The following is a 26489-nucleotide window of genomic DNA, read 5'->3' as shown; positions in this document are numbered from 1 at the left end:
CAAGTCAGGAAAGTGGAGTCCACTAATTTAGACAGTTTTTTTCAAGGATCAGGTTTTTTTTTTTTGCAAGGCAATGGGGTTAGGTGGCTTGCCCAAGGCCACACGGCTAGGCAATTATTAAGTGTCTGAGGTCAGATTTGAACCCAGGTACTCCTGACTCCAGGGCCAGTTTGCTGCACCACCTAGCCGCCCAGGTTTTTTTTTTAAAAAAAACAAAAGGTGCTCAGTAATTAATTAAAATCTTTTTTTAATTTATGATGCTCATTCTACTTCATTTTAGAGGTTGTTAAATTAAAATGGAACTTTCCACTGAAATTAGAATGGTTTTTCTGAAATAAACACTAATTTTAGCTGTGCACCAAGCTCATACATACTATATTTTAAAATATTTTATGAATTTTGATACTATGTATTGAAGCTCATAGATGGAGATTCTTGATCAACTATGTCACTCACGCAGTTCTTAGTACGTGAATTGTTTGACTTGAGACTTACTTATTCAGGTTCCTTGATCTTTGACCCTTTTGCTTTTCTATTTTGACCTCTTGCCCTTATTCACTGATGTCTGTTGCAATTGCCTCAAATAAATTAGTCGTGTTTATATTGTTGTTAAGAAATATTACAGTGATCTCTCAGTGGATAGAGCACTGGCCCTGGAGTCAGGAATACCTGGGTTCAAATCTGACCTCAGACACTTAATAATTGCCTAGCCGTGTGGCCTTGGGCAAGCCACTTAACCCCATTGCCTTGAAAAAACTAAAAAAAAAAAAAATTACAGTGACCTAAAAGAAAAAAGAAAGAAATATTACAGTGTCTGGAAGGCTAAAGAGAAAAAGTCATCAAAGATTAAAAAATATTTCAGGTATAATAAAGTTAGAAGTATACATTTTGTTTCAATAATAAGGCTGTCTCAGTAACTCTGAGCTGCTCATATTTCTCAAAAAAAGGGAAGTTGTTTACATAGATCAATCAAAAAACAAGTTTTGAAACACCTATAATGTGCTTAGCCCTTTGTTATTCCCTGGGTTTTTATGTAAGTACCAAAAAATGAAACGATCCTTTCTTTCAAGGAACTAACATTCTAATAGGACAAATAAGAAGTACACCTAGAAATATACAGCACAATGTAAAGTGAATAAATATAAAGGCATATTAAAGTAGTCAAGTATAGGATTGATTTGAGGAAAAGCACAAGCATTTAGGGGAATGTAAGATTTCATACTGAAGGTAGTCTTGAGCTCTGTCTTAAAGGCATTGTGGGCTTCTATGAGGTAGGAGGAAGAAGGGCATTTCAGGCGTGTGAGATGGTTAGGACAAAGGAAGATGCTGGGAGATGGATTATAGCATCTGGGGAACAGAGAGGCCAGTTGGGCTTGATTGTAAAGAGTGGGAGGGGGGAGGAAGGTATGAAAACATTTGATTTGTAGGGTTTCAAGTATAAAATATTTGTCTGAGTACATATAGTAAGTCATTGATAGAGCTAGTTAGTAATCCAGTGGTAAAGTTTAGGGATCTAAAACATCTCATTGCTTTTGTTTAAATTATTTAAGCTGAGATTGCATGAATTCCTGTTTTATCCATTTTGCCACATACTTATGTTCTAAGGGGCGGGGAACCTTCAACCATATTGGTCAGGCAATGCCAAGGCAACTACCAAGGTAGGATTTGAAATTCAATAAATCTTGTAGCTTTAGAGGGGTGAATTAATTAAAGGTTTAACCAACTGTATCCCTCAAATGATGTTATAAATATCCAAATAGCCCTTGACAGAAAAAAAAAGTTTCCCACCCCAATCTTTATAAGAAATGACTCATTTAAAATAGTATTATCCTGTATCTGATATTCACAGTAATCCTTGAAAGAGAAATGAAATGACTAATGAAAGACTGTGACTTTTTATCATCAATGGACTATAAACATCAAAGTGACATTGAAATAGTCAAAGTGACAATTGAACTTTTGAAAGAAAAGTTTTATTGATATACTTTGTTTTTACATTATAAACATTTCCAGATTGTTCCTACTCCATGAAAGCTTTTTTTGTAGCAAAGTAAAATTGTTAACTAACAATACAGTGACCTCATCTGAAAATGTTTACGACATTTGTAGCAACCCACTATTTTTTTTCCCACTACTATTTTTAAAATGTTCTTTTTAATTAACAGAAATCTTTTTTTGTCTCTCCCATCCACTCCTTATGGGAAAAAAGAGAAAAGAAAAAACAAATTCCATGTAGCAAAAATGCATAGTTAAGCAGAACAGCATTCTTTCATTGGCTGCCTACAAAAATTTCCTTGTCTCATTGTGCACCCTAATTCTATCACCTCTCTATCAGGAAGTGAATCACATATCATTTTATTGATCACAGTCTTAAAGCTTTCAAAATTGTTTGTCTTTCCAGTGTTGTTATTTTTTTTCTTCTTCTGGTTCTTCCCATGTCATTATTCATCAGTTTCTAAATGTCTTTAAAACAGTGTTATAAAATTGTTTGATAATATAAATTATTCTTTTAGTTCTGCTTATTTCACTCTGCCTCAGTTCATCTAAGTCATAAATATTTTTTCACGTGATACATTTTCCACTTCTTTGATGTCTTTTTGGGTCTAGGCCTAACAGTGATCTGACTAGGTCAGATGGTACATACTGTTTAGTAACTTTTTATGTATAATTCTTGTGATTCTCAGAAATTGAGACTTTATAATATGAAATGACTTCTAAATATTACATTCTTTTTAAGTAAATGAGAATGCATTTATTTTTAAACTTGAAAATTTGAATTCTGTAATAGATGGTATTGAATTTGAGATTATGCTTTTTTTCTTAGGTCTTTCCCACTTTTTAAAATTATTATCTTTGAGATTCATAATCCTTTTTGCCTTCATATAGATTTTGTTATCATTTTTCTAGTCCTATAAAACATTGCTTGGATAGTTTGATTATTATGACAGTGAATAAGTAAGTTGCTTTAAGTAATATTGTCATTTTTATTAAGTTGACTGGTCTTTGCCACAAGAAATTATTGTTTTGACACATAGGGGACTGAGCTGCAGTTACCTGGAAATTTTATTTAACTGGAATACTACTCTAATAACAATTCAATCATATGGGGTAAAAGAGCTGTTATAGTAGAATCATCCTATACAGTTATAGAGTTAGAGTTGAAAAGAACCTTAAAAGTAATTTAAATGGGACGGCTAGGTTGTGCAGTGGATAGAGCACTGACCCTGGGTCAGTAGTACCTGAGTTCAAATCTGGCCTCAGACACTTAATAATTACCTAGCTGTGTGGCCACTTAACCCCATTGCCATGCAAAAAAAAAAAAAAAAACCAAACTAAAAAAAAGATAATTTAGTACAACTTACTAATTTTACAGTTGAGGAAATGTAGACCCAGTGAGACATTGTCACTTGCCCAAGATCACATGAGTAGTAAATAACAAAACCAGGATTCAAACTTGGATCTTCTTGGGTCTGCTTTCACTCTGCCACTGATGACAGGTAACCAGGGTCTGCCAGATAGAATAGTTAGTAGGTAACCTATGTGATAAAATTGAAGGATTGCTTTGTATTGCAATAGAATTTGACATTGAACATTGTGTTGATTAATACCATCGAAGATCTCTACTAAAGCATAAGGAATATTAGGAACTTAGCACTCTATCTGGAATCAGATGGCACAGTAGATAGAGCACTGGCCTTGGAGTCAGGAGGATGGGAGTTTGAAGGTGGCCTCAGACATTTGGTACTCACTAGCTCTGTAACTTTGGTTAAGTAACTTAACCCTATTTGCCCTACATCCAGTGCTATCTCCAGTTGTCCTGATTCATATCTGGCCACTGGATCCAGATGACTCTGAAAGAGAAAGTGAGGCTGGTGACTTAGCATAGCACCCCCTCTATCAAAACCCAATTCTCTTGCTTATCATGACATCACCTCCCTGATGTCATGGTCTTCTGTGAGAATGAAGGACAAACAGTAGTTGGCTAGTCACCTAATAGGGCCCTGAAAGAACATTTATATAAATATATAACATTTATATAAATAAATGTTAATGGTGGAGGAGAGAAACAGTGACATTAGGCTATGGAGGAAGATCCTGCCTTGACAGGAGGCAGCCCATGAATATTAGATAGAAAAGAAAAGATCACAACTGAGAATAGAGGAAAGGTAAATGTTGCCTGTATTGTTATTTCATTTGTTCCAGATTTATATTCAGTTTTATCTGAAAGTCAGTAGAAGAGAAAGTTTTGATTTTAAACAATTTTCTTGAATTTTTTTATGGTATATGCAAATTGACTTTAATATTTGCTTTACAGTGATAATATTCAACAATATCTAATGACCAATAACGTACCAGAGGCAGCTACTACTTTAGTATCCATGGCACAACTGGATATTAAACTTCAGGAATCATCATGTTCTCATCTCCTTAGTTTTGTTAGGTCCACTGTTAAATTCTGGCATAAAGTCCTCAAGGACAAACTAACATGGTAGGTAACATATTCACGTTGGATATTACAGAGGGTTTATTTTAGATTTCTGTTTTAACTAAAAATATATTAGTATTAATTTTCTGTTGCAGTGACTTTGAAGAGATATTAACACAACTTCATTGGCCATTCATTGGGCCCCCTCAGCCTCAGAATGTTGGCTTAAGTAAGATAGCTGGCAACCCAGAGGTATATAATAACTTGGAGACACTGTTCTGTCAACTTCTGAAACTTCAAACCTCGTATCTTTTTGGAACTAACACTTTTTATGCAGTCAGTATGTGATTGAAGAGTAAACTCTTTTGGAAAATGCAGTGAGTGAGTGTGTGTGTGTGTGTGTGTGTGTGTGTGTGTGTGTGTGTGCGCGTGTGTGCGCGTGTGTGTATGTGCATGCATGCACGCATGCACACATGCACGTGTACATGGACAGAGGGAGAAAAAAGAGAAAAATGAATTTAGAATTATATTATTGTGATTGTATTTGAACCTGATCTTCATGTTCCCTGGCAAAAAAATGTAATGTCCTCTTTTAAAACACTTTTATAGGTTGAATAAGAATTTCAAAATGTTTACTTATCCCAAGAAACTTATATTTCCTTTAGTAAGAAAATAGTGCTTTATAACTGATTTTCATCATACTTTTAGGTTCCTTGAGACAAATATTAGAGGTCAATCAGCAAATATTTTACATGGCTATTGAGGACCTGAGAACAGAGGAGAGATTGTTCCTGCTTTCAAGCAACTGACATTTTATTTGTGAGATATGTCCGTATATAGGTACATAACATACTAGAAAGCATTCTAGAAAATGATTATAACTCTGAATGCACTGAGATCTGACCTGAGGGAGTCTGATTCTTTATTTCCCATCCTACCAAGAAGGAGTCAGAGTTTTTGTTCTTGTTTTACCCTTATACTTTCTGGCTCATTATGTCTCCATACAAGAACAGAAGTCAGTATCTTTTTTATTAGTTTATTTTTCCAACTACATGCAACAGTAGTTTTCAACAATCATTGTTTTTGCATGTTTTTGAGTTTCACATTTTTCTCCCTTCCTTCCCCTTTTCCCTTGACAAAAAAAATCCAATATAGGCTACACATATATACCCATGGTAAATATAGATCCATATTAATCAGGTTGTGAAAGAAGAATCAAATCAAAATGGGGAAAAACCATTAGAGAGGGAAAAAATAATACATAAGACAATTTTTTAAAAATTGAGGATAGTAAGCTTTCATCTGTATTTAAACTCCACAAATCCTTCTTGTAATATGGATGGTATTTTCCATCACAAATCTTGTAGAATTGTCTTTGCTTATTATACTGCTGGAATGAACAAATCCATCATGGCTGATTATCATACAATGTTGCTACTAGTGTGTACAATGTTCTTTTGGCTCTGCACACTTCAGCATCAGTTTAAGCAAGTCTTTCCAGGCTTTTCTGAACTCCTGTCCCTCATGATATTTTATAGAACAATAGTGTGTTCCATCATATCCACATACCACAATTTATTCAATCATTACCCAGTTGATGGGTATCTCCTCAATTTCCAATTCTTTGCCACTTCAAAAAGAGCTGCTATAAATATTTTTGTGATCTCTTTGGGATACAGACCTAGTAGTGGTCAGAATTCATTATCTTAATGGGGGAAAATATAATAGGTTTTTCTTTTGAAAGACATTTTGTGAACTTCTTTACTTTTCTGTAATCTCATTGTCAGTAATCTCTCATTTATTCTGTTATCTTTAAAAGAAAGGCTGACATTGTCTTTATTGGGTTACATATCTATTAGGATGCAAAATGAGAATACATATTGAGAATAAATATAATATATACTCAGTACCTTGTATATAACCAAATATGCTTGTATATTTTGTATATTTGTATATACTTGTATACTTTGTATATTTCTTGTATATTTGAATAATTGGGGTATAATCAAAGTAGCATTGGACTTGGGGTCCAAAGAAGGGTTCAGATCTCACAGCTGCTAAACTGTAAAATGGGAATCAGGTAGTCCATTAACATTTCTTAAGGCCTACTATCTGCTGGACACCCTAAGCACTGGAGATAGCAAGAAAAGTAAATAATTACAGTCAGTCCCTGCTCTTGAGGAGCTCATGATCTACTGGGAGAGACAGTATGTACACAACTATGTACAAACAAGTTACTGACAAAAGAAATTGGAAGTAATCAATAGAGGGATAGTGCTTGAAATAAGAGTGATATGGAAAAGATTCCTGTAGAAGATTGGATTTTAGCTGGAACTTGAAGGTAGTCAAGAAGGAAAGATGAGAGAGAATATTCAATGCATGGGGAGAATATTCCATGCAAGTGGAAATTTCTAAAATCCTGAGATAGTGTCTCTTGAGGAGACCAATGACACTGTGTTGTAGAGTTTGTGAGGGGGAAGAAGGTATGAGAAGGCTGGAAGAGTTCTGAACTCCAGAGAGGATTTTAGATTTGTTCCTGGGGGGAGATGGGAGCCTCTGAAATTTATTGAGTCATGGGGAGTGACATGGTCAGAACTTTGCTTTGCCTTTGACTCCACTTTGAGTGGAGGATTGGAGTGGACAGAGACTTGTGGCAGGCAGAACAAGGCTGTTGTAGTAGTCCAGACTTGAGGTGGTTGCAATGTCAGAGGGTAAAAGGGAGTATAGGCAAGAGATGTTAAAAGGTGAAACTGATAGATCCTGGCAACTGAATTGGCTATGGGGGATGAGTAAGACTGAGGAGTCAAGGTCACACCTAGGTTTTGAGTATGGGATAACTTTCACAGTAACCAGGGAATTTGGAAATGGGGAGGATTGTGGAGAGTAGGGAAGAGTGAGTTCAGTTTTGAACATGGTGAGTTTAAGAAGTCTATAGACTATCTAATTTGAGCTTTCTAATATGCATTTAGAGATGCAAAAGTTGGGGTCTGATTTGCTGGATAAGCAATTTGAGAATTATCAACATATAGATAATAATTGAATCTATGGAAACTTTTGACATCCCTATGGAGGAGACAAGATGGGTAAGGTTAGAACCCTGTGGGACAACCATGGCTAGCAAATCTGACCTGGCTGGAGAGCTGGTAAAGGAGACTCTCCAGGAGACAGTAGACTTTAAAAATCCAGAGAGAGGAGAGATTATCAAAAAGAAGGTCAGCAGTGTCAAAGACTACAGAAAGTTTGTGAAGAATAAGGATTGAGAAATAAATGACTGAGTTTTGGCAGTTAAGAGACTTGACAGTTTTGGAGAGAGCAGTTTTGGATGACTAATAAGATTGATAGGCAGACTTTAGAGAGAACTAAGAAAAGAATGAGATGAAAGGAAATGGAGGTCCCTATTTTTTTTTTTTGAGAGATTTTATTTGAATTTTACAATTTTCTCCTAATCTTGGTTCCCTCTCCCCACCCCCCAGAGAGGACAGTCTGTTAGTTTTTATATTGATCTAAGTTGAATGTGATGAGAAAAAACTCATATCCCTAAGGGGGCAAAAAAGTATAAGACATAGCAAAATTACATAATAAGATAATGGCTTTTTTTTTTAATTAAAGGTAATAGTCTTTGGTTTTTGTTCAAATTCCATAGTTCTTTCTCTGGTTACAGATGATATTCTCCATTGCATATATATCACAAAATTGTCCCTGATTATTACACTGATGGAATGAGCAAGTCCATCAAAGTTGATCATCAACTCCCATGTTGCTGTTAGGGTGTACAATGTGTTTCTGGCTCTTCTGATCTTGCTCAACATCAGTTCATGCAAGTTGGAGGTCCCTATTGTAGAAAATATTTAACCTTAAGCCTCAGATTCCTCATTTGTATGAAAATAATAGTGCCTGTAGTACTTATGAGTAGTGTTGGGGAAAGCACCATAACAGTTGGACCTTATCATCATCATCATCATCATCATCATCATCATCATCATTTACCTTATCGATATTGATAATGATGCTTTGCAAGAACTGTGAATGATGAAAAAAGCATTTATTAAGCTCTTACTTTGTACAGAGTACTGGGGATACAAATAGGAAAATAGGAAAGTAAGATGGTCCCCTTTTTGTTCTCAAGATCTCATATTTAACTGTGGAAACCTAGGAAGGTCTTATCTGAGAATCAGATAGAAAACTCCCATGAACTTTAGATTCCAGCAGGAAAGCAGATGCCAATAACTCTTCTTTAAGGTCATTTCCTCTGACAAAATCACTTAAGTTTCTGATCTGAGACCATTTGAAAATTCATTCTTCTCATCAGGAAGCTTTGTTCTTGGGTTCAGGGTCTCCATCAGTGTTTGAAAGAAAATGGTAGTCAGGTTAGTGGTGGTGATTTGACTTAGCTAGTCTGGCTTGTCTGCCCATTGGGTGGCAATTGGTGGTGATGAGCAGTTCCTTTCCCCATGATATTACTTTCCACAATGATGCCTATGAAGACTGGGCTAACAGGACTAATTGGCTAGGGGATGCCACTAACCCTTGGACTCTTTTGCTTAGATCCCTGGTGAGGAAACTGAACTCCTTTTCTACAATGATTATTTCCTTCAAAGATGATTTCAGGGACTGAAATGGAAGCAAATCTGAGTGTTTTGAGAAGCACTATATTCCCAAAACTGAATGGTTATCAGACTGGTAGTGAGAGTTTGACTTTACCATGTAAATGTTCTTCACTCCATTGATAAAAATTGCAACTTGTCCATACTTAATACTGTTGTAACTCTTAAACATATATTACCATAAATTCAGATTATGAAAAAAACTTTTTTTCCAACCATTTTCAAAATACTAGGTTACTCTTGAATTGTCTGTGAAAATTATAAATGATTTCCTTTATTTCAGTATTTTTGTATTAAAATTTTGTTTGAGTTTTACAATTTTTCCCCCAATTTACTTCCCTCTCCCCCTGCCCACAGAAAGCAATCTGTCAGTCTTTTTTGGGGGAGGGGGTTTGCAAGGCAAATGGAGTTAAGTGGTTTGCCCAAGGCCACACAGCTAGGTAATTATAAGTGTCTGAGACTGGTTGAACCCAGGTACTCCTGACTCCAGGGCTGGTGCTTTATCCACTGCGCCACCTAGCCGCCCCACACAGTCTGTCAGTCTTTACATTGTTTCCTTCTTGTACTTTGATCCATTGAATGTAATGAAAGAGAAATCATATCTTTAAAGAAGAAACTTAAAGTATAAAGAGATAACAAGATCAGACAATAAGATATCAGTTTTTTTCCCTAAATTAAAGGGAATAGTCCTTGAACTTTGTTCAAACTCCACAGTTCTTTATCTTGATACAGATGGTATTCTCCATTGCAGACAGCCCCAAATTGTCTCTGATTGTTGCACTGATGGAATGAGTAAATCCATCAAGGTTGATCATTGCCCCCATGTTGCTGTTAGGGTGTACAGTGTTCTTCTGGTTCTGCTCATCTCACTCAGCATCAGTTCATGCAAATTCCTCCAGGCTTCCCTGAATTCCCATCCCTCTTGGTTTCTAATAGAACAATAGTGTTCCATGACATACATATACCACAGTTTGCTAAGCTATTCCCCAAGTGAAGGACATTCACTTGATTTCCAATTCTTTGCCACCACAAACAGGGCTGCTATGAATATTTTTGTACAAGTGATGTTTTTACCCTTTTTCATCATCTCTTCAGGATATAGACCCAGTAGTGGTATTGCTGGATCAAAGAGTATGCACATTTTTGTTGTCCTTTGGGCATAATTCCATATTTCTCTCCAGAAAGGTTGGATGAGTTCACAGCTCCACCAACAATGTAATAGTGTCCCAGACTTCCCACAACCCTTCCAACAATGATCATTATCCTTTCTGGTCATATTGGCCAGTCTGTATTTCAGTATTTTTAAAAAATTCAATAAAACGTACATTTTTGTTTATTTTTAGTTTTTGCAAGGCAATGGGGTTAAGTGGCTTGCCCAAGGCTACACAGCTAGGTAATTATTAAATGTCTGAGGCCAGATTTGAACTAAGGTACTCCTGACTCCAGGGCCAGTGCTCTATCCACTGCGCCACCTAGCTGTCCCTTTTGTTTTTTTTAAATAAATTGTTTTTTTATCAAATGTAAAATTTATTTCAAATTTATGTTAAATACCAATCCCCCCATAATTCTGCCTCCCTCCCAAAGAACCATCCCAAATAAAAATAGTTTTAACAAAAAAAAGAAAAAAGGTAGGAAAAATTAGAAAAACTAATCAATCTTTCATAAAAGCCTGAAAATATGTACAGTGTGCAAGAGAGTAAGATAAGGTGTCTTCTCATGCCTTCTTTGAAGCCATACTTATTCTTTGTAATCTTGTATCATTCATTTTTGATTGTGGTTGTTTCTACTTATAATATTACAGTCATTATATGGATTGGGGATGGGGGGTTGGTGGTGCTTAATTCCTTTTGACTCACATAGGTCTTTTGCTTCTCTGTTGTCATTATAGTTGTCATTTCTTAAAACAGTTGCCAATATATTTATATGCTACAATTTGTTAAACAGTTCCCTAATCAATGGACATGTTTCATTTCCAGTTCTTTCTATCTCAAAGTGTTACTGTTACTTCTATCTCAAAATTTATAGTATTAATATAAATATTTTGGTGGATATGAAAACTTTCTTCTTTTCAGTAATTGTAAGCCAGGTGGTAGTAGTAGAATCTTTGAGGGAAAATGTCTAAAAAATGATCAATACCGTAAAATGTATATTACATGCCAGTGCTCAAATTTTTTTTTATGATTTGTAAATGTATTATTTTGGGGACTTTTACCTTGACTTAATCATCTCAGAGATGAAATACTGACTGAACCAAAACAACTTCCAGAAAAATATTCTCTTCCGGCTTCACCCCTGGTCATCCTTCCCATTCAAATTATGCTGACTCCCCTCCAGAAGAGGTTCAGGTATCACTTCAGTGGGAATCGACAAACTAATATTATAAGCAAGGTGTGAAGTTGTCATCTTTCATATGAGATTTTTGTTTGCATCAAATATTTTTTGCGTGTATTCTTCACTGTTTTAAATAAAAACATGACTATTCAAATACCTTTGGAGTTAACATACTTTATGTTTTGTTTCTAGAAATCCAAATTTCTTTAGTCTGACTAAAAACCCACCTTAGAAAATTATGGGTCTAGTGATGTGCATATCATCATCATCATTATTATTGTTATTTTTATTAGACTAGTGACATGGATAGATTGGGGCATTTATATCATACTTTAATAAATTAATATGACGTAACATGCACTTAAGCTCCTAGAGCTTTTACTATACCTTCTATTACTTAAATACCTTTCATAAAACAAGAATCCAAGAATGTTTTTATTATTTCCATTTTTACAATTGAATTCACATACATCTTAGTGTTTGAATTCTTCAAAGTTAAGGGGAAAGGAGAAAGTTGGAAGATTCAGAGCAATGGATTTTGAGTGGAGGTTGAGCCCAAAAAAGGTGGGTCAGTTCCAAAAAAAGGGAATCAAAATGAAAGATAGGGAAGGATTCTGGGGTAGAGATTGCTGTCAGCTGAGTAACTTAACATTTATTGCCTACTAGGTAACTTTTTGTTCAGGAATTCCTTTTTTGCATGAATTCAGACTTTCTTCATCCTGAAGAAATGGGAAACAATCTTGCATATGCTTACTGACTCAATAAACCATACTGTTCAATGCATTTTATATTCAGTAGTTTAAATATAGTTTGTTCTTTCTATAATTTGGAAATAAACAAGGATTTAATGAGTATGGAGGATTCTGATTTTTTTTTAGTTTTCTTTTGTTTTTACTGAAATTTCTTTTTGGGGAGAAAAGAGAATTTGAACAGGACAAAATAGAGGGCAGTTTAGAAGAGGAGTCAATGAAGTTAAAGTTGTGGATGGACTTTGGGACTTGTGTCAAGATTTTTATAAAGCTCAGCCCTTCTAAAACCAATATTCTGCCCACTGTCTCTTTGCTTCTAAATCATTTGCCCCTATCTATCAGAAATACTGTCATGAATAATTTTCCTTGGTAAAAGAATGAAATTTGGTGGGGAAAAATCCATTAGAATTCAAAATGGTTCTCTTATTTGATATCAAAATCTCATTGTATGTAGTTAATGCAACTCCAATCTTGGAGACGGTTCTTTTGGGCAATTTAATTTGCCTTTGATTTTAGGCATTGTTGATCCTCTGATATTAAAAGGATGAAGACTTAATACAGACTGACTTATAATTTCTCTTTCTCTAAATTTTGAGAAATTATTTTAATTTCTCTTTTGAAGGGAAAAAGCACATAAAAATATTTTTTTGCCCATTACAAATTTTCAAATTTTACAGACTAATTTTAAACATTTTCTTTTTCTGTGTACTGTGGGTATTTTTTAAAAGTATGGAACTAGTTTTTAGGGTGGATATTGAGGTACCACATACTAAACACTGGATATTGGAATTAGTTTGAAGTATATTTAAATACTTTTAATGCCAAATGAAAATACAGTACAGAAATACTATCTTTCAAATAGAATTTCAGTTGACTTCTGTGAGGTTAATTATGATGCTGTTATACAATTAGAGAAATTTCTTTCGTAAGGTTAATTTTAATCTATGATGTTATAATACATTTTCAGCTTGTTTGTTGTTTTTTTTCTTTTTCAGCCTGAGTGGTACCTGACTCAGATACTTATGTGGATTGGAAACCATGCTAGGTTTCTAGATGAGAAAATTCAACCAATATTAGATAAAGTAGGCTCTTCTGTAAATGCAAGGGTAAGAAAACCATTGTCAAAGTGGTCATTTTAAAACTGTTATATAATACTAACATGTTATTTACATATATGTTCTTCTATTTCTTCTAGCTAGAATTTTCTCGTGCCCTTATGATGCTGGTTCTTGAGAAATTAGCTGCTGATATTCCTTGTCTTTTGTATGATGACAATCTTTTCTGTCACTTGGTGGATGAAGTACTTTTGTTTGAAAGGGAGCTACAAAGTGTTCATGGGTATCCCAACACCTTTCCTAGTTGTATGCATATTCTGTCAGAGGAGACCTGCTTTCAAAGATGGTTAACCATGGAAAGAAAATGTAAGAAGCTGTATTATTATTTATTATTATTAGGCTTGGGAGGGAGAAAAGGGGTTACATGTATAGTTTATTATGTTGTGCTTTTCCCTTGATCTAGAGAGATCAGAAGCAATGAGATTAATTAGGAGACTATTCTAATAGTACCAATAAGAGATGGTGATAGTACTGTATGTGTATATATTCTAACTTAATGGGTATGGGAGTGTCGTTGACTATGATTTGGAAATAGAGAAGGGAGATGAGAGTGAGAGGACGTAAGATACCTGAAGTTACAAACCTAGGTGAGGAAGAATACAGTGGTATTCTTCACCTCAACAGGGAAGTTTAGAAGAGAGACTGGATTAGAGGGAAAGGAAATGAGTACTCAGGGCAGCTAGATGGCGCAGTGGATATCCAGAACACTAGTCTTGGAGGTAGGAGATGCTGAGTTCAAAGGTGACCATAAACACTTAACAATTACTTAACTGCCAAAAACCAAAAAAAAAAAAAAATGAGTTCTCAGTTTTACAGCCATCTCATTCATTTCCTCCTTGCTTTGAGAGCCAGGTGGAAAAACAGAAAAACATATAGGCTCAAGTACAAAAGAAGAAAGAGGTAGCAAAAATTTTATAAGGGTTATTTTGTTGATCCAGAAGTTACAGGAGCAACAATGGGAGATGTCAGGTCCTTGTACTCAACTGGCTGAAGTCTCCTGACAAGTTGTCACCCTTTGTAGGAAAGGACTCTTTCCTACCTGATTCAGAAGAACTCTTATCTTTCTACCAACCATCTAATGATAAAGGACTCTTGCCATTAGAATCTTCCTTGATAACAGGACATTCTATCCTTTAATATAAGGACCTCTTTGACTGAAATAAATTAATTTTTGATCTGGAATTTACCAGTTGAATCACTTCCTTTTTTTCCTCCTGTGGAATCTTGCCACTTCATACTTTATATTTTTACTGAGTAGAAGCCAAAAATTCTCATCTGTCAAATACAAAAGTTGAATTGGATCAGAGGTTCTTAATCTGAGCTCCATAAAATTAACATTTTTTGATGATTATATTTTAATAGAATTGATTTTCTTTATAAACCTATTTTATGACTTTAAAAATCATTATATTGAGAAAGGGTCCATGATCCAGAGAATAGGATGATCCCTGAAACCTATTTTACTCTGAAATTTTCTGATTCTTAGAATGGTGTAAGAAAAGTCACTGTACATGATGAATTATGATAAACTTAGCTCTTCTCAGTAATACAGTGATTAAAGACAGTTCCAAAAAGCATGATAGAAAATGCTATCCACACGCAGAGAAAGAACTATGGAGTCTGAATGAACATCAAAGCATACTATTTTCACTTTTTAAATTTTTTTTGTTTTTTCTTTTGTTCTCTGATAATTCTTTCCACATTGTGACTAGTATGGAAATACGTTTAACATGATTGTACAAATAGCTTGCTGTCTTGGGGAAGGAAGGAAGGTAAGGGAGGAAGTGAGAAAAATTTGGAAATCAAAATCTTATAAAAATGAGTAGAAAACTGTTTTTTCCATGTAATTAGAAAAAAAGAAAATACTTTTAAGTAAAAAAGATTTCATTTTATCACAACTGTAGGATAAAGGGGAAAAGAAGGGCGAAAATTTGATAAAAATCAGTGTTGAGGGGCAGCTAGGTGGTGCAGTGGATATAGCACCAACCTTGGAGTCAGGAGGACCTGAGTTCAAATGTGACCTCAGACACTTAATAATTGCCTAACTGTATGACCTTGGGCAAGTCACTTTAACCCCATTACCTTAAAATAAATTAAAAAAAAAATGTTTTAAGAAAGATGATTAAAAAAAGAACTGGGGGGAAAAAAGCATTACAAAAAAAAGCAGTATCACTGTAGGTAGTGGATATGAACTTGGTGACATTAAGACCTGAATTCAAATCCCGCCACAGACACTTATCTATGTGATCTTGGGCAAGACTTAACTTCTGCCTGCCTCAGTATTCTCACCTTGGAAATAAAGGAGTTGGACTTGATGGTTTCTAATGTCTTTCCTAGCTTTAAATCTGTGAATCTATGATTCTTTTACCTGTAGTGTTGTCAATGTCATAAGAATCTTCAATAATAGCATTTAAGTCAATTAAATATAATTATTTTAGGACAATAATTAGGAATGACTATTTTAATGTTAAAATAATGTGGTCTGATGTAATATAGATGGTGGATATTTAGTTTTAGAGTTTTTGTTTTCTTATATTTTTTAAAAAATCACAATCCTTCCTAAGAAACTTGTCTTGAAAATGAGTAAAACAAACACTTACAGTGACTTAACATCATATGCATTTTAGTTGCTCTTCAGAAGATGGACTCAATGCTTTCATCAGAAGCCGCCTGGGTCTCACAGTATAAGGATATCACTGATGTTGATGAAATGAAAGTTCCAGATTGTGCAGAGACTTTTATGACCCTGTTGCTGGTTATAACAGGTAATCATATTTTGACATTTGTCTACTCAAATGTGTATTTCTAAATAATTGAAAATCTAGCTTCATTAAAAATGAAGACCACACAGTGTGCAATATAAAACCACCACATTCAAAATTTGAATTCTGGCAAAATGCTGCCCGATTTTCTCTCTTTGAAATATTCTAATAATTCAGAAGAAACCTTAGGAGTTTAAATGTGAGGAGCACACCATACTACTCCAAATAAAAGCAAATGAGTAGAAACTTCATCAACACAGCATTTAGGAGTCTTCTTTTTTTTTTTACTTTTGCCCACATATAGTTTCTTTTTTAAAATTTTCTTTTTTTTAAGGATCTAGATTTATTTTTTTATTATTACAATAATTTTCTTATAAAAGTAAACATACCCCCCCCCCCCAAGAAGATGAGAAACTTCAACAATAGTGAAAGAAAAAAAAACGTACTTTAGTCTGTGTTCAGATTCCAGTGGCTCTGTCTCTGGGGTGAGTTGGCTTCTTCATAAGTCCACCAGAAAAGTTGCTTCAATATTTTTCCCACAGTTGCTATTACTAGATGTATTTCCCTTCACTCTATTCTTCCCCACTCTCATTTATTCTATTCTCTCTGTCTCTCTGTCTCTCTGTCTGTCTGTCTCTCTCTCTCCTTTCATCCTTTCATCCTGTCCCTGTCCAAAAGTGTGTTGTATCTGAGTACCCTCTCCCGCAATCTTCCCTCTACTTCTGTCACCTATTCCCCCCTTCCCTCCCTCCCCATTCTCTCTTATCCCATCCCTGTCTTCTCATTTTTCTCTAGGGTAAGATAGATTTCTATACCCTATCAAGTGTGTATGTTATTTCCTCACTGAGCCATTTCTGATGAGAATGCAGGCTCACTCATTCCCCCTTGCCTTCTCCCTTTCCACTCCATTGAAAAAGCTTTTTTTTGACTCTTACGTGAAATTTCTTAGCTTCTTCATCTCCTTTCCCTTACTCCCAGTACTTTCCTCTAATCACCCATTGACTCCATCTTTTTACTATATTATACCATTATATTCTGCTTCTTCCTGTGCCCTGTCTATATATGCTCCTTCTAACAGCTCTTAGACTATGGAGCCTTGGTAGTTGAATTGTTTCTGGAAGCTTTTAAAATTTTCTCTTTGATTTTGGAGTTTTGGAATTTCGTATAATATTCCTGGAAGTTTTTCTTTTGGGATCTCTTTCAGGAGGTGACTGGTGAATTCCCTCAATTTCTATTTTACTCTCTGCTTCTAGGATCGCATTTGCTGTATTATTTCTTGAAAAGTGAAATCTAGCTCTTTTCCTGGTCATGACTTTCAGGGAGCCCAATAATTTTTATTTTTATTTATTTTAGTTTTTTTTTTTTTTTTTTTTTAGTTTTTTGCAAGGCAGTGGGGTTAAGTGGTTTGCCCAAGGCCACACAGCTAGGTTATTATTAAGTATCTGAGGCCGGATTTGAACTCAGGGCCGGTGCTCTATCCACTGCACCACCTAGCTGCCCCAACCCAATAATTTTTAAATTGTTTCTTCTGGATTTGTTTTCAAGGTTGGTTGTTTTTCCAGTGAGATATTTCACATTTTCTTATAATTTTTGGCTTTTTTGGAAGAGTTTTATTTCTTCCTGATTTCTTGCAAAGTCGTCGGCTTCCTTTAGTTCCATTTTGCATTTGAAGGAGTTATTTTCTTCAGAGAACTTTTTTATCTCCATTTTTAGCTGACCAATTCTACTTTTTAAGGCATTCCTCATTTGCCTTTTGTTTTGCTTTTTCCATTAGGCCTAAACTGGTTTTTAACATATTTTCTTCAGTATTTTTTTGTATATCTTTCACCAGGCTTTTGATTTGGTTTTCATGATTTTTCTGCATTGCTCTTATTTCTCCTCCCAATTTTTCCTCCACCTTTCTTAATTACTTTTCAAAGTCTTTTTTTGAGCTCATCCATAGTTTGAGCCCATTTTCTCTTTCTCTTGGAAGTTTGGATATGGAAACTTCGATTTTATCATCATCTGAGTATGTCTTTTGATCTTCCATGGGAATAAAGTAATTCTCTATGGTCAGATTCTTCTTTTTCTGTTGTTTACTCATTTCCTCAGCCCAAGACTAATTTTGCAGCACTTCCAAGGCTTTGGGGTTTTTTTGGGGGGGGGGCACCCCACTGGGACCTTTACTCCTCCAAGGTCTTATGCTCATTTGCCTGTACTTTGATATGTAGATGACCACAGCACTCCCCTTTGCCCTGGAGCTGTAATGACGGCCCCTGCTCAGCTATCTTAGTATGGAAGCCCAAACTGCAACCTGGATCTGACTGTGGGCAAGCAGAGTCCTGCCTCCAAGGAGAGTAGAGAAATCTTTACAGTCTCCCCTGACCCCCTTACCCTCTGTGGGCTGTGTTCTCAAAGTACTAACTGGTTTCACCCAGTTCTTGCTGCAGGTTCTGTGGCTGGTGCTCCCTCACTCCACACTCATTCTGGTGTAGCAGAATTCTCTCCCCTCCCCTGTTCCCAGGTCCTGGTGAGACACATCTTTCCTGCAGAACTTCTAAGTTATCTTGGACTGGGAAAATGTATCACTCAGTGTTTCTGTGGGTTCTGCCCCTCTAAATTTTGACTGGAATCATAATTTGACGGCTTTTGGAGTTTTGGGGGGGAAGGCGTTCCTGGAAAATGCTACCTTCACGCTGCCATCTTGGCTCCACCCCCCAGGAGTCTCTTCTTAAGAGTCTTCTGGTAAATACCTGATAATTGATTAATATACACAACTTTAAGCTATCAAAAAAGGAAGAAGTGATTCTTTTTTTATTAGGACAATAAAAAAATAAGACAACAATGAGAAATGTTCTTCATAATAGTTTTTGGAGGATGTCTCTGTCAGAGGCAGACATCACAGTCTTAGTCCATCTCTTCTACAGATGCCCTCAGGTCTTCTACCCCTGACCCAGTTGGCTCAACACTATCACTCTCAAGTTTCCATACTTGTCTCCTGACAGTAACAATTCGCACAAAAAAAGGGGCTTCAGATTGTGTTGTAGCCAATTTAATAATTTTCCTGTATTCCTAGAAAACAAAGGATATGAAAAGGACTCTGACAAAACCTAATTTGAGGGTAGCTAGGTGGCGCAATAAGGGTGGCTAGGTGGCACAGTTGATAAAGCACCGGCCCTGGAATCAGGAGTACCTGGGTTCAAATCCGGCCTCAGACACTGAATAATGACCTAGCTGTGTGGCCTTGGGCAAGCCACTTAACCCCATTGCCTTGCAAAAACCTAAAAAACAAAACAAAACAAAAAACCTAATTTGGGAACACCAGAAGAATCTAAGTTCCAATGCCTTTTTTTACTTTCTATGCAGACAGGTATAAGAATCTTCCTACAGCCTCTAGAAGGCTTCAGTTCCTGGAGTTACAGAAAGATTTAGTTGATGATTTCAGGATACGATTAACTCAGGTTATGAAAGAAGAGACCAGAGCTTCCCTTGCCTTTCGATATTGTGCAATTCTTAATGCTGTCAACTACATTGCAACAGTGCTAGCAGACTGGGCTGACAATGTTGTAAGTGGATGTTTTTTCTTGCTAACTAATTTAGCTATTTAAAGTAAATATTGTTCTAAACTTTCATTTTTTCAAAAGTTTAAAAAGATGAGGGATACTAACATGATAATTTTGGGCCTATATGATCAAGATATATGATTTTTCTCAACTTGAAAGCTCAACTATGGTAAGTAATCCTGGTATTCTAATTAACTGAATTATTGGAGAAAAGAGAGCCAGCCATTCCACCATTATAGTCTATAGCAGATGGTACAAACATTGTCTCTAGGGAATTTTTTCCTTTCCACTTTATTTTCAAAAGAAATATACAAGCATTTACCATAACTTTTAGATTTTTTTTTCAGATTAAAAATAGTCTCCGAGTTAGCTAGGTAGTGTGGTGGATAGAGCACTGACCCTGTATTCAGGAGTTCAAATCCAGCCTCAGACACTTATTACCTAGCTGTGTGACCTTGGGCAAGTCATTAAACCTCATTGCCCTGCAAACACAAAAACAAATAGCTTTAGTGTTGCTATGAGTCACTGCTTCAGTTCTTTTGTTCTAGTTTGGTGGATGTTTTGAACTTGTTAATCCCAATTGTTTTGACATTTGTATGATTTATTCTTATCTTAATGACTCACTTCAAGAAAAATGTCATATTATTGTGGTTTTTTTAAAGAACTTTTAAAAGTTCTTCAGGAATGGCAAGGGCAAATTATTTCTAGAAAAAGCTCACATTTGATTTTATTCTTTTTATAGTCATGTGGGGGGGAAAGGTGGTTGGATGAAAATAAACTGACTTTTCAGTTATCAAATATTTTCTATTGAAACAGTTTAAAAAGAATGATTATACTCCTAATTAGTTGTAATGTACAATGGACATTGTAGAAGTCATTATTTTTGTTGCATTCCTTAACATTCCATAAACTTCTACTACTCATTTATTTTAGAAAAAATAAAAATCCTTATTAGTAGTTAATATAATATAGTAATATGATTGGAATATATATTTTTTTTGCATTTAGTTCTTCCTACAACTTCAGCAGGCTGCTTTGGAAGTTCTTGCAGAGAGTAAGGCTCTCAGTAAATTGCAGCTAGGACAACTAGCCTCTATGGAGAGCTCAGTCTTTGATGATATGATTAACCTCCTGGAGCGTTTGAAACTTGATATGTTGACTCGGCAGGTAGACCATGTCTTCAGAGATATCAAAGATGCAGCAAAATTGTACACAAAAGAAAGGTGAGTTTTCTATTTCCTTATTTATAGATATCCTCTTAGTCTATCTAAATCAATCAAAATTAAGTTGGTTTTTTAAAAGTAAAATCTTTTGGGGCGGCTAGGTGGTGCAGTGGATAGAGCACCAACCCTGGAGTCAGGAGTACCTGAGTTCAAATCGGACCTCAGATGCTTAATAATTATCTAGCTGTGTGGCCTTGGGCAAGCCACTTAACCCAGTTTGCCTTGCAAAATAGCCTAAAAAACAAACAAACAAATGTAAAATCTCTTTAGAATCAGCACTCAGAAATCATTAGAGAGTGAGCTCCTAGATAGCAAAGAATTAATAGCTCTTTATACTCCAATCCCATTTATTTGAAATTTTCCAATTACCTTATTTCCCCCATATAAGACATTCTCATATATAAGACCTTAATTTTGGGGCCTAAAATTTGGGGGGGAAAAGTATTACACAAAGTTATATAATAAAACTCAAGTTTTATTCATCATAAAATACATCTCTGAATCACTGTCAAAACTCCCTCATCCTCATCTGTATTTGATGATGAATCACTGACTCAAGAGAGGCTCTGACTGCTCTCCTGCCTATTCCCTGGTCTGTGGTTGACACAAGCGCTCCCTGGGCAAGTCTGATACATGGACACAAGCTTAATCTATTCCATTTCATGAACCTGAAGCAACAATCGTGTCCTCCTTTGAAATCAGTCACTTCATCAGCAATTCCCCTTGTCCCCTGCTAAACTATCTTTGTGGACACAGGAATTCCAATGGCACTTTGCTCTTTAATCCATCTCTCAATACCCTCTCTAACTCAGAGCATTTGACTGACTTGCCTTTCAGGGCCTTCTGCCGGGGTTTTTTCAGTAGGATTTCTTCTTCCTATAGCCAGTCTCAGATTGTTTTCTCAGTTGGAGGAGGACCAAACATGTTCATCAGCACAATTTCCATTCACTATTGCAAAGTGGATCACTTTGAACTTGAATTCAACACCATACAAAAATCTTTTCTGGCAAAACGTCACCTAATATACCAGTAACAAATGCAAAACAATGAGCACCAAGACAAGTCTGAAAAAGTGGAAAATGCCAAGTAAAAAATCTACAACTACTACATAAGACACTTCCAGTTTTTAGACTCCAAATTTTTAAAAAAAAAAAGCATGCATCTTAAAAATCTAAAGTATATTTTATGTTTCTTGCAGTTTTAACTTGAGTTTATGAAATATAACTTAATGAGTCAGTCATGATTAATAAATCATATAAATGGGCTGATAGAACTAAATCTATACCACTATTGTCCTCTCCTAACCACTCCCCACCAACCTTTAATAAGGTATAGTTTTCTGACCCAAGAAGTTTGTAAATGCAGTCAGATGACCTTCAGAACTTTGCACTTTTGTGATTCTTTCTCTCTTCTCTCCTCACAATATCGGTTGCCTTTGACTTCTTCCAGGTTCTGCTTCCTTGACTGCTGCCATTTGTATTGTCTTCCCCCTGTTAGAAGTTTTTCCTTCTGGTCTTTTCTGTATTTCGTTGCTTCTTTCACATTTGATTTTTAAGCAAAAAAGGATGATTGTTTAGAGAAATCACTACCAGTCTAGCTAAAGGTTTCTTTCTTTTTAGTGACCTGACGTGGTCTTTTTGTCTTTGATTCCCCTTTTAGCTGATTTTGTTGATGCTTTCTTTGCTGCCATAAAATGCTCTTTTCTCTCATTCCTTTCAGGGTTTTTAGCTCACTGTTAAGAATGCTTGAAGGTGGGGCAGCTAGGTGGTACAGTGGATCAAGCACTGGCCCTGGAGTCAGGAGTTCAAAGCCAGCCTCAGACACTTAATAATTACCTAGTTGTGTGACCTGGGCAAGTCACTTGACCCCATTGCCTTACAAAAACTAAAAAAAAAGAATGCTCCAAGGAGCTAGGAGGATAACCTCAAAGTAACTGAGATTTTTTTACTATATTGAATCAAATTTTTTAAATAGTTTCAACCTGTACCAAAACTGAACAGTTACTTAAATATCAGTCTATTCACCAAGTAGCTGATTCATATTATAACTAGTTTTAATGACAAAATCTTTAGACTTTCTTTAGGATTTGTGCTATTTTTATTTTATTCAACTGATAATGAAGACTTTTTTAAAAATTCAAAGTTATGTCCATATAGTTTGAGAAAAATTTGAAATGTGTTACATATTTTTTTTTAAAAAAAATGTAAAATAACTTTTGCTATCTAGATTTTTCAGCAATGGACTGCGGTTTTGGTTCTTTCAGGTGGTTGTCCTTGCCCTCTCAGTCAGAGCAAGCAGTCATGTCCTTGTCAAGTTCAGCTTGTCCATTGTTGCTTTCTTTAAGAGATCACCTACTTCAACTGGAACAGCAGCTTTGTTACTCTTTATTTAAAATTTTCTGGCAAATGCTTGTAGAAAAGCTGGACATATACATCTATCAAGAAGTAAGTAGATTGCCTAGTTGACCTTGGGCTATACCTATGAAAGAATTTCTTACATGGGATAAATTGTTCTTTATTTACACAGATAATTCTTGCAAACTACTTCAATGAAGGAGGAGCAGCTCAGCTTCAGTTTGACATGACTCGGAATCTTTTCCCTTTATTTTCCCACTATTGCAAGAGACCAGAGAACTATTTCAAGCAGTAAGCAAATTGCATATTTTTTGTATTTCAAACAAGTGTTTCTATAACAAGTCAATTGGTTTAGATTTGATCCTTTTTTCAAAAAAATTTAAGGCTGATAGTGATAGACTTCTCATGTATGGTGAAAAAGGTCTATGCATATTAAGTTCAATAAGTATGATAATAAAAATGTAACCCATTTAACTGCCCTCAAGAGTTTTAAAATGATTTCCTACATCAACTCTTTTAGCTACTTCCTCTTGTGTCTATTATGCTTAGCACTAGGGGAGACACTCCCAAATAGTCGAAAGACAAGGCTTGGTCCCTGTTTTCAGGGAACAGCAGAAATGAAAAGGAGCTAAATCTTGTTTTTTATCTAATTATTTAATATTTAAATTTTGTATGATGTGATTTGATAAAATATAAAAATAATAGCTCATACATTTGCAGTGATTTCCAAAATATACCTCCTACAATGTGGAAGGCACACTCTGTGAAATGTATATTTATGTATAGAGAATTAAGATGGCAAAATATAAAACATTTAATATTAAAGTTTAAGCCAGACCTGGTTTACTCATCACCTCCTTAAACCTGATAGTAATTTTGCTTATCATTATATCCTATGTTCTAGACCTCATTGATACACAGAAACTCCTTCCCATCAACATAGTTTAGCAACTTTTTTTTTTTCCTTAATAGAATCTTTGATACTTCAGGGGTTAAGGGCCTTGCTCAGGATAACTCAGTCAGCCTCCATAGTATAGGTTCAACTTGCCTTCCCAATTCTTTATCACTATATAGCATTCTTTCTTGAATGAAGCAAAATTCAGACAAGTACTCTCAAAATTGGTTTTAAAGTTGAATATCTTTTAAAAAATTTAAATATGGAATGGCTGACTTTTTTTTGAAAATACTGCTTCTATTAGTACAATAAAAGATAACTAATCAATCCTGCCTTACTTTTTACTCCATCTTTTTTTCTCTCTCTGCTTATTTCCCCCTCCCTCCTATATATATCTAATGACTGATAGCAAGGGGAATAGAGAGAAACAGATGAGTTATTAAAAATAAAAGCATACAAATTCTCATTTTGGGAAATTAAAGATTATTAAGCTACCAGTAAGCATTGCTTAGTGTCTCAAAATAAAATTGCTTTGTAACAATGTAGTTTTTTTATTTGCTTCTCCCTCTCCTAAAAATAGTATCAAAGAAGCCTGTATTGTCTTGAATTTAAATGTTGGATCTGCCCTACTTTTGATGTGCTAGAGTCAGCTTCAGAAGAACCTACTGCCACAGCAGCATTAAATGAACTTGGGATTTATAAACTAGCCCTACAAGATGTTGAAATTCTACTTAATTTAAGAACAAACTGGCCCAACACAGGAAAATAAATGAAGTCCTTTTTCAAAAGGTTTTTGATTTTGATTTTTTAAAAATTTGAATAAAGAAGTCATATTAAATTCAAAATTGCTTATGGAATTTTTTCTGCAATATTTCTCAACTTGCTACATTATATAGTAAAGTGCTGTTTAGTAATCATTTTTCCTACATGAGATTTAACATTTACATACTATGAGCTCAATTACTAAAAAAGCAGCTACTTCCTTTCTATATTTGTTGAATATATACCTCATTGTTTTCATATTCTCATTGCCCTTTGTAAACATTTAAATTAAGTTTTCTGATCTCTAGCTGGTTTTCTTCTGAAATTAAATGTAAAATATCTGTACAATACTTTTACCAGCTGATTTCATTATCTTAATATAGCATTTGTTATTCCTTACCAGAAATAGCATCTCTCCCTCAGTATTTAGGGTATTTTGTGGGTGCTGATATTATAAACTATAAAACAATTCTCTCATTATAAGAAAAAAGGGCTAGCTCATTAATTAAAGGCAACTTGGTTAGTCTGAAGCCTAAGAGATAGACTTACTTTGAGTAAAGTGAGACCTAAAGCCTTGTGCTGTGGGAAGCCCTGCCCTGCTTCAGTATCAGTACTCTCTCAAAGATGATATATAAAGACTCTTTGGCTTAAGATCAATTTGAAAATTTGCAAAAGGCTGCTGTCTTTTCCAAGAAGTGAAATAGAAGTTGAGTTCAAATAGATAGGGTATGATATACAGATAGGCAAACTCTAGACCACCACCCCCACTCACTCCAGCCTTTGCCTTATCACCTTTCACCTCTTGTTTACTGAAGGTCTGACACTTGGTAGGAAAATCTTCATATTTCATTTTGCTAAGCCCTAGCACCTGGCATACATATCAGATGTTTAAATAAGCAAGTTCTCTTCACCTTTGTTAAGAAAATATCCTAAGGAAACAGGAGGATTTATGGAGATTTCTAATAGCATGGCTGTATCTTAATAAACCTGGGGCGGCTAGGTGGCATAGTGGATAAAACACCAGCCCTGGAGTCAAGAGTACCTGGGTTCAAATCTGGTCTCAGACACTTAATAATTACCTAGCTGTGTGGCCTTGGGCAAGCCACTTAACCCCATTTGCCTTGCAAAAAAAAAAACACCCTAAAAAAATGCATATACCTGTAGAGTCTTAGGCTTTGCTCATCTTCTACATTGCACCAGGGCCTTCAATAAATCAAGTAAATACAGGGGCTCCATCCACCAGCACCACACCATTCACATGTGGAACCATTGATTACAGAAAATGGAGAAGTTTTGAATAGTGTGTACAGGTTCACTTACCTTGGCAGTGTCCTTTCCAAAGAGGTACACATTGACAAAAGGTTAACACTCCCATTGCCAGAGCTAGCTCAGTGTTTGGGAGGAGAGAAGAGGTATTAGACTGGTTACTAAACTGAAGGTCTTCAGAGCTATTGTGCTGACCTCATTGCTATATGCCTTGAAACCTGGACAGTCTACCAATGCCATGTCAGAAGCGCTTCCATTTAAATTTTTTTAGGCAGATTCTGAAGATCACCTGGCTGGAGATACCAGACACTGAGGTACTTTCTTGAGCTAAATTGTCAAGCATTCCAACACGACTACAGAGAGTACAACTATGATGAGCTGGACATGTTAGAATGTCAGATGTCCACTTGCCAAAAAAACTTTTATGGAGAACTCACACAGGTCAAGTGTTCTCAAGGAG

At 35.4% G+C, this 26489-nt stretch overlaps 1 protein-coding gene across 1 annotated transcript in view; it reads left to right on the top strand.

Moving 5' to 3' along the window:
• The window catches only part of RINT1 (RAD50 interactor 1), a 33683-nt gene extending 8830 nt beyond the window's left edge, over window positions 1–24853 (top strand). The window contains 12 exon segments of the mRNA XM_074193957.1: window positions 4316–4489; window positions 4582–4731; window positions 11262–11418; window positions 13106–13216; window positions 13306–13531; window positions 15853–15990; window positions 19333–19532; window positions 20538–20752; window positions 23016–23196; window positions 23279–23397; window positions 24582–24631; window positions 24634–24853. Of these exon segments, the coding sequence (XP_074050058.1) occupies window positions 4316–4489; window positions 4582–4731; window positions 11262–11418; window positions 13106–13216; window positions 13306–13531; window positions 15853–15990; window positions 19333–19532; window positions 20538–20752; window positions 23016–23196; window positions 23279–23397; window positions 24582–24631; window positions 24634–24770 (1858 nt within the window). The 3' untranslated portion in view covers window positions 24771–24853.
• Window positions 24854–26489: the final 1636 nt, after the last annotated feature.

The sequence above is a fragment of the Macrotis lagotis genome, chromosome 7 (assembly GCF_037893015.1).
Source record: "Macrotis lagotis isolate mMagLag1 chromosome 7, bilby.v1.9.chrom.fasta, whole genome shotgun sequence".
NCBI classification, from domain to species: domain Eukaryota; kingdom Metazoa; phylum Chordata; class Mammalia; order Peramelemorphia; family Peramelidae; genus Macrotis; species Macrotis lagotis.
The sequence above is the reverse complement of the archived record's forward strand: the minus strand, read 5'-3'. Positions and strand labels throughout refer to the sequence as shown.